A 14014-nucleotide genomic window follows, 5' to 3' on the forward strand; every position below is an offset into this window, starting at 1 on the left:
GAAAAAATTCCTTTCTTTACTCCTTAGACTATTGTATTTGAACACTGAGATAAGACTTCTGTCCGCGAAAAGGGCAGAAAGGAAAAAGCAAAGACAATCTCTCCCAGCTCCCAACCCCCAAAGAATGTTCCTTGCCCTGTAGATTGTAAAGAGCAGTGAGTGAGTTAGAAGAAGACACTTCTCTCCCCAAGTAAAAAAAATAAAAAAACCAATAAAATAGCAACCTTTACAGGCAATCTTGTGAAAGGTCATTGCTAATCATCTTGTATTTGTTGATCGATTTTACTTACATGAGACATTTAAAACATCTGTTAGGCATCAGATTTACAAACAAACATGTAGCAGAAGAGAAATCACAAACCTGCTTGATGTTTCCCCTTGTTCTTTCCTTGAGGTGCGTGCAGACAGAAGAGAAATGACGATAAACCGGTGAATACATTTACAGCATTCGGTAATGGGCAAGTTGGAGGTTGGGTAATCAAGTACCTTAAACAACCTTTTTCAAGCAAGAGCCACAGAAGCAATACTCTGCATAATAAATGTACCCAACTTTCTAACACATTCTTTGAGGCACAGACTTGAGACAGCACGTTTACTTTGCAAAGCCAGCACTGCCCACGTGTAGCTCCAAATCATAGACTCTTTTTTAAAAAAATCATTGCACCAATTCATAGACTCTACATTAGACAAAGTTATCTGTGGTTAAGAAGTGGTTTCAGATTATTAACTTTTCAGGAATTTATGTAAATGATATTAAAAACAAAAGTAATAAATACTTACAATTCACCTCTCTAAGCATTACTATGTTTTACTATTACATATGCCCTTGGGTTACTTAAGTGTATTTTATGCATATGGTGGGAATACAACATAATGGTGTGCTACTGCTAGTGCTGAAGTGGAAAGGGGTTTCACGTGAATAGAATTTGAATGAAGGTAAGAAACAGTTTAACAGGAGACCACATTCCATAGTTAATACAAAAATTTATAGAGAAAAGAGTTAGTGAATTGGTATGCAACTCCATTTATCAAGTCAGGTTGAATTGCAACCATAGGTTTGCTATGGATACAAGAATTTACCAAAATTTAATGAAAGCTTTCTGTAAAAAATCAATTGGATATATGAAATTTATAAGACAGAGTATTGTACATTGCGTTATCATTTTAAAATTCTGTGCTACACATCCTTGATATCAATAAAATTTATATGTTTGTATTTTTAAAAAAGGAAAATGTGGTTCTGATCTAGCAGGCATTTAGCAAAGGCACTGAGAACACTGCTGGTTACACTATAGCTGTAGTCCCTGTGCTTTTGGTTGACTTTTGGGTTTCTTAATCTGGACTTAATCTGGTGGCCTTGTTTCTCTAGTCGCCAGTTGAGGCATATATTTTTTTTTCGTATTGTATAAAGTATGAATCCCTTTGGAGTAAATCAGGCACACAGAAAATCTATCAAAACTCTTCCAGCCTACTGTTAGGTGGCATTTTTAATAACTCACTTTAGCAAATTCAGGTCCAGGCAACATGATATAGCAGGAACATCTGAGTCCCTACTTTTAGTAAATGAGTTGTGTATGCTTGGACAGGCACTTCACTTTCTGTGGGTCTTGGTTTTCTCATGAACAAATTGAGGGCATTGGACTATATAAGCTCCCCTTTTTTAAGGTACTTTTTAAGGTACCATGTGGTATACTTGGAGCTTGTTTCCCACAGCTTCATAAAATATCTGATGCATTCCCTGAAATAGGACATTTACCTGTGTTTCAACTTTGGCACAGCCTTCACTCCCTTGGTGAAGAAAATCAAGAAAAATATTTCCTTCTATAAATCCTCCTGTTATTAAAACAAAACTTCAGAGCTGAAACTGCAAAGATCTCAAAAGTGTTTGTAAGAGACAAGCCAGACCAGAAAAGAGACAGGACAGTTGGGTCCTGTCCCTGGCAGGTCTGAATGGGTAGGACAAGCCCTTGGCCGTCCTCCTTCTCTCCACATAGAGAAGTTTCTCAGACCTCTTTCCCATCCTACTCCCTGGGATGAAGAAGTGGAATCAAAGAAACCCACTGCATCTTTAATACTGTGGAAGGCGAGACCACGGGATTGGTGTTTTTTAATAATAGTATTAACCATAATGATGATGCTAGTATGATCACTTCCCTGGTCACTTATTTAAAATTGCAGCTTCTGGTGTTCTCTAAATTCCTTCAGTACTTTACTTTATTGTTAGCACTTACCACCAACTAACATATTCATATATCTTACTTATTGATTTAGGATTTATTGTGTATTCCAAGTACCCATTGAATATCCCACATGAGGGCTGAGATTTTAGTCTGTCTGTTTTTATCCCCCCACTACTGCATTCCTACTGCCTGGAAAGTACCTGGCACGTCACAGGTGCTCAGTGAGTACCTGTTGAATGAATGCATGCAGGAATGAATGATCTTTCTTTCCAGAAGTTCTTTTTCCTTAGCACTTATCCAAATGTTAAAGAGAAATACAACTATGCACATAAAAAGAAGTTTTGATCTCTTTCTTATGGCATCACTCTGCACTCAGTAAGCCAGTTAGTTAAAAATGTAAAAATATCCCTCTAAGTGATGTAAATTATTCTTCTCACAAACCCACAGACTTGATTAAAGCAGTTTGCTTTCTAAAGCAAAGGTTCTGAACTTGGCTTCAGGGAATCTGTGAATACATTAAAATTGCATGCAAGGTTTTGATTTTTTGTGCATTGAATATTTTTCTTGGGAAAGAGTTACAGAATTTCTATCATATTCTCAATGGCTTAACAAGGAAAAACAACAATAACAACAAAGATTAAGAACCACTGCAATTTGAAACAATGAAGTATTGCTGGAGGGAGAGATGCTAGGACATCCAGGTTCACACGAACATTGCCAGTAACTGCTGTGTCATTCTCGAGAAATAACTGGTATTAAGTAAATGGGGCTGAGTCTCAGAGGTTAATGAGAGGTGCAAGGAAAGGAGAGTGAGGGGAATGGTTGACAGTGATTGTGGAACAGGATGTGTGCAGGTATTTGCATAAATCCTCCCAATCCCGACCCCACTTAAAGCTGGGAAAATATCATAGGAAAAGAGAGAAATTATGTGCATAAATATAGTTTATGTACTTGGAGAGTCTGACTCACTGTGTAAATAGTTTTTTCCAGGCTTCAGAATGACTTTTAACCCAAAAACTGCATTAAGTGGGAAGCCGAATAATCACATATGGTAATAGACCACTGTCTTCTGTCACTTGAAAACATGTCGATTTTCCAACTAACATTCTTCTTTTACATTTATCTAGCAATCTTCATGAAGGCAACAAATACAGTATCTACATAATTCCCATTTTTGATTCACACCGCCAAGGAATAAATAGCACAAGAGTTATGTTCCATTTTTTAAAATACTGCAACTTTGAAAGGGTCAAATACTCAATAAAAGAAATTCAACTAAATTTTCAGATCTAAATAAACAGGATTCTCATCCATACATTCACTCAACAAACATCCACACTTCTATCCTTGCTAAGGTTCCATCCAGCTCTAAAATCCAGAGGTTCCATGCATAGCTCTGTCCCAGGTGCTGATAAGGTTTTTGATGCCAACCTCTAGGAGACATTCCCATAAGTGCTCAGAGATTTCCTTGCCCAGTCCTTTGCCTCACTTTGTGGATGGGAAAACTGAGGTGCAAGGCAGTGCAAGGAAACAACACAATAAATCCCTAGTCAATGACAGATCTGCTGCTTTTCAAGCCCTAGTGTGTGTTCTGTTGCACCACAAATTTCCTGAAAGACCATGATTCCATCAAACAAGTAATGTGGGTTTTCCCAGACAATTGCTCTTCCAGATCAGCAAGAAAGAGGAAGTTTTCTTGACTGAGTCACCATAGTTAGGTGCCTTGAATCCCATGAAGCCAGTAGGACTAAGGTTTTGTTGGGCTATGAAGGGAAGCAACAGGTACTCTAAAACACTAAATCAGATAAGCAATTAAAAAACTTTGGAAGAATCCAAGGAACTGACTATTCCAACCAAGCTTGGTGACTCACAGAAAGCCTTTCCCTTCACTTGCTTTGGTAGTTTCAACTGTGGGTTTCTTTAATTATGTGGTGATTATGATTTGACAGGTGCTCTGCTACTTGAACTGGATTCTAGAATTCCATTACTAAAGATTTTTTTAAAATTTAAGGTCATTCTAATAATCATCTGCACTGTTCATAATTTTCTGGTTCTCCTCTCCTTCCAGGCACATGACAGGATTTCACTTTCTATCTGCTTTGAGCTCAGGCATGGCCATGAGTTTAGGATTTGCTTTGGCCAATGAAATAGGAAAGGAAGTAATCATACTACTTTTAAATTTTGAAGACTAATTCCAACTTCTAATCTTATTAGTACCATTGTCTCACTGTAAACTATAACCTTAAAAAGACCCCAATTCTTCTCTTCTCTTGCCACAGGTATCTTTGCTGTGCAACTGAAAACTTAAGGACCATATTAAAAGGGAATCAAGGTGAGAAATGACTTAAGAGACCTAAATGTGCAAAGATATATTGCTCTGAAAGCACTCACCACTTGGGGTGGAGGATAATCTTTTTTTTTTTTTTTTTCAAGAGCCATGGTGCTTACCTTTAGAATTCTGTTGGGCTTTATGAGACAAGATATTAGAAAATAAGCATGAAATAGCAGAAATAAATCTCTATAAAATCTTGAGTTGCCTTAATCTTTAAGATCAGTCTGTGGATGGTGAGGAATGGAAGTGATTCCATTTAGTTTTGTGTCTAAGTTGCTCCTAGACATGCTTAAATCTCCAACAGTGAATAAGACAAGCCAAAAATCGACACCTTTTTTTGTGTGGTTTGTTTTACAAACTTGAAAAGACTTGACTATAGCACAAGCTGTCACACTGATACCTACTTGGTAGGGCTGCAGGTGTGCAAGGCCTTCAAGTGTGGCTTCCAGGTTGCAATGGAAACAGATTTCTCATCAGCTGCATAACTACGCCAAACGCACTGCATGCAGCAAACATGGCAACATTAAAAGGAAAACAAAAGAGAGCAGGTGATAAGATGAAAATGAAAAAGGAGATTATCAAGTTCCTACACAATGAAAATCTTTTCCTTCTCATACTAAGCCCTGATACATGCCCAAGGGATGAAGGAGACTATTCAAGATATCTTTGGCTGGCTGTTAAACATTTTCTACTACATCGGTCAAGCTGCTTTTCAAAACAACTCATATCAAAAAGCAAGAGTACCAAAAAGTATATCTTAAAGTAGCTCATGAATTGGTTAGCAAAAGGTATGATATTATCTGAAACAAAAAAGTAGTGAACGACTTTTTCAAAAATATTGATATCCAAAATACTAGTTAAATAAACTACTTGAGCCTCAGCAGGCATTCCAGCAACCAACTGCATATCCTAAATCAATATTTGATAACACAGAGGCAAAAGACTATTGAAAATCCCCAGTGCAACTGGTAAACTAACTAGTAAACTAATGAACAGTTGGGTATGTTACTGGTTTAATTAGGGAAATTCTCTGAAGTTGAGCCATGCAATACTTCCAGTGCTAAAAAATGAAGATAAATAGCGATGACAAGAAGCAGAGCTAAAACAATATAGGGGAATATTTTTCTCTAGGAAATATAACTGGAAAATCCTTAAGAATTTAGGGTCAGGATCTAAGAATATGATTATAGTGCTTTAATATAAAACAAGCTCTTTCTACTTCATGTAATTATACTGGACATACATAATGCAAAGTATTTTCATTTGATCCTCACAATCTAGGTGGAGATCAAGACCCCTATTTTGTAGACAAGATTATAAAGGCTCAGATAAATTAAGGGGTTTACACAAGGTTGATAGAATTGAGACAGTATCTCAGATTGCCTGGATCTCTGTCCGTGAATTCCTCCATTGTCTTTTGCTGACTGCTTGATGACTGTTGTTAAAAATGCTTTCAAGTGAACTTGAGAGCTGCTGGAAATTACTTTCCCTTATAGATTTTGATTGACTTCTTCCTTTGTAATGAGTCTACAAAGATTTCTAATGGCTATGTGTTTACCCCAATCTCTTGAGAGAAAACTTCTCTTATAATTCATGAATCATAGCATTCTACTTTATAGGTCACATTCATTTAAATGAGTCAATCTTCATTATATAACCATCAGCCATGATTTTGAAACCTACAGAAGAAAAAAGTGATCTGATAATATTCCTTCTCCTAGGAATATCACTGAATAAATGTGTGTGGAATAAAAGAGTAAAAAATTGGTACAATTACTTTGGAGAACTGTTTGGCAGTATCTATTAAAGCTGAACATATACGTATCCTATGATACAGCCACATAGTTCTAGGTATAGAGTCAACATAAATGCATGTATATATCTATACAGTACTATTACAAAACAGTACTATCATTAATAAGCCAAAACAGAAAATGCCCAAACATGTATTAATAGTAGGATTGATAGATAAATTGTGGTACATTCACATAATGGAAGATACACAGCAATAGTACGCTAGTTATCTACTAGTACTACAACTATTATCGACAATATGAATGAATGTCACACAAATAATGATGAGTGCGAGAAGCCAGACACAAGAGAATACAAACTGCTTAATTTCATTTCCATAAAGTACAAAAATCAAGGAAAATAAATCTATGCTGTTGGAAGGCAGCATAGTGGTTACTCTTGGGGGGTAGTGATTGAGAAAGGGCACTTAGGAGGCTTCTGGGGTGCTGACCATGTTCTTTTTTAATCAGTGTGCTGATTACACAGGGATGCTCGGGTCTCTTAGGATATGTGCTTGTCTTCTCTATATACATTATATTTCAATAAAATGTTCAAGGAAAAAATTGGAAAAATATATTGTAGGACTTGAGGGATTTTTTTTGCTTATTAAGGAAGGTTTAAATAATTGAAACAGGGAATTGTGCCTGGACCCTTGCTCACAGGGCTACTGTTGATTTAACTCACAAATCTGTGAAAACTTAGGCTAAGCATCTTGGCATCTTACAGAGAATAATGTAATCATTGTATTATCTCTAAAATGCTGGTTTTCGCAAATTATTACACACACGCAATTTACGGAGCAATACAGAGTAACTGTTAAAATACAGGGACTTATTATTGTGGCTTCGTCTGTGGCGAGGCCCAGAGATCTTCTAGTGCTCTAATGGCTTAGAGAGCTGCTTAAGGAAACACTTTCCATAGCCATCATTATATATATGTGAACTCAGATACTTTGAAAGACTCATGTGAAATGGATGCATATAGCAGGTCTGTATATTATTATTAGCTATCAGCAAAAAAATCCCAAACAACAATTCAACAACAAAAAAATGGCACCAAGACATTACATTCCCATATTAAAAAGAATTGAGGGCAAAAGAGGTCACTCTGAGAAAATTGAAAAATTTCTTTACAATGAGACTTGCTTCTTGCTCTTTTTCTATCAGATTGATTTCAACAACTACACTCTATTCCTTTTATAACTATTCTCCTAAAAAATGTCTTCTAAATGACAGGTTACAGAAGGGGCAAGTGGCATGTATCTTAGGGCTGATAACAGTTAACAGTCAAAATGGAAGTAGAATGTGTAAGTCCATTACTCTTATACACTTATAACTTTGTCCCATCTTTAGCTCCTTCTCAGCTAATTGCTTCTAGAAGTTGAACCTCAAACCTACAATCATATGATCTAGTAGCTGATGTTCCTCTACTTAAAGCTAAGGTCACATAATGGTTGGAAAGAAAATTCTAACACTCTGGAGGGATTTCTAACAGTTAATTTACATGTCATATATATTCCAAAACATAAGTCAACAAGGTAAGTCAAATTTGAAAGCCAAATTTACCATTTATTCAGTGAACCTGGATGGTCTAAGCAGCCAAATTAATTCAAACTTTGGTCTATAATTATACGTACAATGGCAGCATAATTAAGTTTTTAGGGAGCTTTTAGTTTGTCTAGATTATTATAGCTACTGGCCCCACATTCAACTGGTCCAACCTCTCCAGACTACTTCTAAAATGGGACTTTTGAAGTATCTTCAAATGCTGATCTGAAAGCTTCAATTCTGTGTCTATGGGGATGTGATCATTGTTTAGTGAAAGGAGTAATGGAGCCAGATTCAGACAACAGGGATTGAGCCCTAGCTCTGTCACATTTTAGTTGCATAAACTCAAGTCAGTAACTTTTCTAGGCTTCAGCTTTCTCTCAATATGGGTAATACAACCCTCTCAGGCTTGCCCTGAGGATTGAGTGACATAATGTATTAGTAGCACTCTGCAAACTGAAAAGCACTTCATATGTCTTAGGCATTATTAATAAATTTTTGACATTTGGGCAGGTCTTCAAAATGTTATAGAGAGCTGCCTTCTTTTTCCTGACTGCTCTACTTGAAATGAAAAGTTAATTTAAATGATTCATACAAACATATTGACACAGCTAAATTTGCTGCAAGCTCCTGGGATTTAAACCTTTTCCCTAAAACCTGGAGTGTTGGTTAATTTAGTTGTCTTGCTAACTGAATCAGAGAGTGATTTGGGCATCTCAGTTGCCCTTTCAGAAAGAGCACTTTTTGGTGTTCATACTTTGTGTGTTCAGCAAACTGAGGCAAGTTTATTGGGTAAGAAAATGAATGGATCAGTAAATGAGGCTTGCTTTTCACCTTAGTGCATCCTTAAAAATAAATTTATACATAAAAAAAATCTAGACTTAAAACAATTCTGGTTAAAGGCTATAGCAAGAAAGAACAATGAACAAATTCAATTTTATATTATTATTTTTAGGTCTAGTAAATAAATTAACTGCATTTGGATGGGGGAGCAATTGCTTTTTAAATTAGTAGATTCTACTTTGATAATTAAACAGTAATTAGATTCAAAGGTGCTCCTCAATTTTTAAAGCCTTGTATCTCATACTTTGTTTCTTAAGAATATTTAAGTTGGAGTTTTAAGTACAAGAAAAATTCATGGTTTTACTTCCCTGTTAGCTACATATGTACAAGTTCAACTACTCATCACAATAGATGTTGCAAAACCCAGTGCCATAAGATAAAATTCTTGACCTCCAAGCAAAACTGTTCAATCAGCCTTGAATCCACTTCTTATGGGTTACCTGTGAGGGAGGCCTAGCCTTGCTTTGTCCCTGGACATATAAATGCCTCTGCTCCAGTGATCTGCTGCAGGAGGAGCTATTTATTTTCAAGTTTGATTGGAAATTTTGTGTGTGCAATTCAGTAGTTGGGCAGGATAAGTCAGAAAAGAAAATTTCCTTCCATTATTCACTATAACTGTCTTGTGCAATATGGTAGCCAGTAGCCACATGTGGCTATTGAACAATTGAAATGAGGCTAGTGCCACTGAGGTAATGAATTCTCTTTTTTTCTTTTTTTTGAATTCTTACTTTTATTTAATTTTAATTAATTAAAATTTAAATAGCTATATGTGACTAATGGCTATTGTACTGGACAGTGCAATTCTACAGTGTCACAACTAACACATGCACAAGAAATTCCTCAAAGGGATAATTTTAGAACAGATGATATTCTAGGATGTTGTTTGATATAAGTTCTTCTTTTCAATGTTTAGAAGTATCAAGGATCTGTATATAGAAGTGGTGTTTTGAGCATGTGTTGATAGAAAAAAATGCACAATAAAAAAGCTAATAAATATTACTAAGAATTTTTAAAAAGTTTGAACTTTATTAATTACAAGAGTTATCTCCATTCTCTTGAAAGCAAATAGCCTAGATATGTGTAAGATGTATTACCTGTTCCATATATACTCAGGGCTTCATGCATAGATGGATGCAAGGAACCTTTGTCATAATTTCTGCCCTGACAGGTTGGGGAGCACTGCCCTGGAGGGAAGTGAAATTAAAGGATAAAAATAGGAAGGAGAATAATTCACTAAAAATCTGGAAACACCTCATGGCCACTTAAGAAGTTCCAAAGGATGAATAGCCTCAGGGATTTTGGAAACACACCTTTGGAAGTGTGTAATTCCTCTTTTCATTTTGCCAATTGTAGTTTGGCTTCAGAAAAATAGAGACTCTCAGTGGTTTGCCACGGAAGTCATGTCCAATGGTCCATTTCCTTTCAAAAGTTACAGAACGGCTTGATTTAAAAATCAATATCTTCATTTAGTCATTAGCCACGAACATAGCTTCTTCATGATATATGGAATCCCCAACCCCCTTTCTTTCCCTATCTCTGTTTCTTTTGGAGGTACTGCACAGTGCAGCCATGGGTAAAGGCTAGGGTTAGGGTGGTATGTTGGTCATCATTCCAAACTACCCATATAAACCGGCAATCTAAATTAAAACAATGTGCTTGTTACTACAGCCTGAGGACAAGTCTACTACCCCTCAATTTCTACCCCAAGACCCTTCTGTTTACAAGTTTTGAAGCTTTCACTGGCTGGCAGGAAAGGGAGACTCTTTAGATTATATAATCATCTTGCCCATAATAAATACTGACTTCACATTATGGATCTCGAGAAAAATATGTTTTGTGATTCTTAGACAATCTGGTTCTAGGATGACTCTAAACTTCAGAGATATGGATGGCAAAAGGGGAAGTGTTCCTTTTATTGCTGAAGCAAACCCTGAGTTACTGAAAAGAAAATGAGATGATAAACAAAAAATAATGTTAAGAAAATAAAAAAGTATTTGCAAGGCCCCCTTGAGGGACTGGAGAAAAATGTGGAAATATTAAACTTCCCCACCTGGGGAATTCCTGACATTCTTGCAAGCATTATGGACTCCCAATTTAATATGTCAAGCCCTCGATATTGGGGCTTGCCCTTATGAAACTTATTCTTGCAAAAGAGAAGCCAAGCCTACTTATAATTATGCCTGAGAGTCACCCCCAGAGAACCTCTTGTGTTGCTCAGATGTGGTCTCTTTCTCTCTGCCAACTCCACAATGTGGGACATGACTCCCAGGGGTGTAAGTCTCCCTGGCAATGTGGGATATGACTCCCAGGGATGAGCCTGGGCCTCACATCATGGGATTGAGAATGCCTTCTTGACCAAAAGGTGAAAAGAAAGGAAACAAAATAAAGTTTCAGTAGCTAAGAGATTTCAAATAGAATTGAGAAATCATTCTGGAGGTTATTCTTATGTATTACATAGATATCCCTTTTTAGTTTTTAGTGTATTAGAATAGCTAGAAGGAAATACCTGAATTTGTTGAACTGTAATTCAGTAGACTTGATTCTTGATGATAACTGTATAATAACTTTACAGATTTTATTGTATGACCTTTTCACAAGATTGTGAAAACCTTGTGACTGACACTCCCTTTACCCAGTATATGGCAGATGAGTAATAAAATAATGACTACATATATACATATACATATGTGTGTGTGTGTGTAGTAGGGGGGATAAGGGGTATGGGATGATTTGAGTGTTCTTTTTATTTTTACTTTTTTTCTTTATTTTGGAGTAATGGAAATATTTTAAAATTGATTGTGGTGATGAATGCACAACTATATGATGATACTGGGAGTCACTGATTATATATTGTAGATGGATTATCTGGTGTGTGAATATATCTCAATAAAATTGCATTAAAAACTAATGCTAAACCTATATATTATGAGCTAACTTCAAATAACATGCTGATTTCTTCATATTCTCAAGCACTGATGTATGCAATAATCCTACTGTGCTGGTTTGAATGTATTATGCCCCCCATTCTTTGATGTAATCTTGTGGGGCAGAAATATTCGTGGGAATTAAGTTTGAAAGTTTGGAAAGTTTGGAAAGGGTTGTCTGCATGGAAATGTGCCCCACCCAACTGTAGGTGATAACTCTGATGAGATATTTCCATGGAAGCATGGCCCCACCCATTCAGGATGGGCCTTGATCAGTGGAGCCATATAAATGAGCTGACAAACAGAAAGAACTCAGTGCAGCTGTGAGTGACATTTTGAAGAAGAGCTACAGCCAAGAGGGACACTTTGAAGAAAGCAGAGGAGCTGCAGATGAGAGACAGTTTGAAGATGGCCATTGAAAGCAGACTCTTGCTCCGGAGAAGCTAAGAGAGGACAAATATCCCAAGTGCAACTAAGAGTAACATTTTTGAAGAACTGCAGCTTAGAGAGGAATGTCTTGGGAGAAAGCCATTTTGAAACCAGAACTTTGGAGCAGACACCAGCCATGTGCCTTCCCAGCTAACAGAGGTTTTCCGGACACCATTGGCCACCCTCCAGTGAAGGTACCTGATTGCTGATGTGTTACCTTGGATACTTTATGGCCTTAAGACTGTAACTGTGTAAACAAATAAACCCCCTTTTATAAAAGCCAATCCATCTCTGGTGTTTTGCATTCCAGCAGCATTAGCAAACTATAATACCTACCAATTCTTAAAATAGGACAACTATTTCAACTTATTGCCCCAGGGGACTTAAAAGCAATTCCCTCAAGTACTAAACTTTGACATTCTAAACAAATATGTTGCTCTTCACAACAGTGTCATATATCTGGCTGGAGAATGTATTTGTAACACAGGAAACAGTGCTGTGCTCTGCTCCATCACTTAATAATCAATTATGTTTCACCCAGTGATTCATAAGACATATTAGATCACTTCAGAAGCCAGACAACTGCTAACCTGTGCTTGGCTTTGCTGGCACTATTAATTAATTCAATCAATGCATGGATCATTTGCTGAAAATTTATATTTTTCTGTCTTGGTGGAGAACTCTTGCCCAAGTCCAAGATGAACATTTAGTTCTGGCTTCATTTTTTTTTTTAAAAAAAAACAGTAGTTCTACAAAGCAATGAAGCACAGACCTTGGAAAATAACCCAGCAAGCATTTATGGAGACAAATGTTGCCATCTACTTATCACATTGACATTTACCTGAATGAGGTTGGCAGCTGGGTTCCTTCTTTTCTCAAAGTGTTTCTGGCGGTGCTGTTCTTGTACTTTTAATGCAAAACCTGAGCCAAGAATGCCCTGGAACAAAATACAAAAATTGTACTTTAAAAAATTCTCAAAAGCATTGTTAAATAGTATGAATATTAAAAAAAAACCTTAAAATGAGATAACACTAGCAGTACGCAATCTGGCCACGAACATGTTACTTATGAAAATGAATGCTATTTTTCTCTTTTATAATGCAATCGGTCAATGGCAATTTATTGGACAATACTGCCAAGAAATCTAACAATTTCTACTCTTCATTAAATCAACTAGGCATTGTAACTTATTTTCTTTTCTGGTGTATTAAGAGTCACCATGATCACAAATAAGAATTACAATATTTTAAATGCTTTTGTGTGTGCGTGTGTGTGTGTGCTTTTCTGTGACATTTCTTTATATCTAAGTTAGAATGAATGGTCTTATCCACTGATTGAATGTAGAGGACACAAATTCTGGTTTTGGACAGAGCTGAATTTTAAATATGGGACAGTTAAAGCCTGGCTGCTATGGATATAGGAGTATTTGGAGTATTTCTAGCACTTTGATGACACTGAAATTTTATATTCTCCATCTATGAAATTGGAAGGGGGGATGTTTGGAACCTTCCATGATGCTATAATTCTGTACCTACCAAAGTAAAGTTAAAGGGAGAGTAGCAGGCAGTTATCCAGAAGAGACAAATAGACACTCAGTTTAGAATTTTGCATTTTGCCTGCTTACACAAAAAAGATAAGAGCATGGGTTATTGTAAAGCACATTCCTATTTTTTCTCACTTTTACGCTCATATCCTCCGCATACCTTAACCTTTTGGTTTTGGTTTACCTATTCAGATTTTAGGGTTAGTAAAATTAGTCTTTCCCTCCTGTGTCTACATTAGGTGCTTTTGTGTGTGTGTGTGGTTGATTTGCTTTCCTTCTGCTTATCATCTTGCTCTGCCCAAATTCTGCTTCTCTGATATTCCTAACTCTTTTCAGTTTTCTTTGGTCCAATGTTTGTGAAACCTAGATGCTTCATTCCAGCCTTGTGTTGTCTTTCAGAGCCTGCTAGATTCAGTCTCTGG

The 14014-nt window shown here is 36.5% G+C and overlaps 1 protein-coding gene across 2 annotated transcripts in view; it reads right to left on the reverse strand.

Annotated features, from left to right (window-relative positions):
* KCNQ5 (potassium voltage-gated channel subfamily Q member 5) overlaps positions 1–14014 on the reverse strand; it is a 596680-nt gene that overhangs the window by 77613 nt on the left and 505053 nt on the right. Inside the window, exons 7-9 of one of the 2 annotated variants that reach the window (XM_037844184.1) lie at positions 12891–12986; positions 4917–5011; positions 362–388 (exon numbers count right to left, since the gene is read on the reverse strand). In XM_037844184.1, coding sequence (XP_037700112.1) covers positions 362–388; positions 4917–5011; positions 12891–12986 — 218 coding nt within the window. The remainder of the gene's footprint in view (positions 1–361; positions 389–4916; positions 5012–12890; positions 12987–14014) is intronic. The other variant, XM_037844185.1, reaches the window with a different exon arrangement.

The sequence above is a fragment of the Choloepus didactylus genome, chromosome 7 (genome assembly GCF_015220235.1).
Source record: "Choloepus didactylus isolate mChoDid1 chromosome 7, mChoDid1.pri, whole genome shotgun sequence".
NCBI lineage: Eukaryota > Metazoa > Chordata > Mammalia > Pilosa > Megalonychidae > Choloepus > Choloepus didactylus.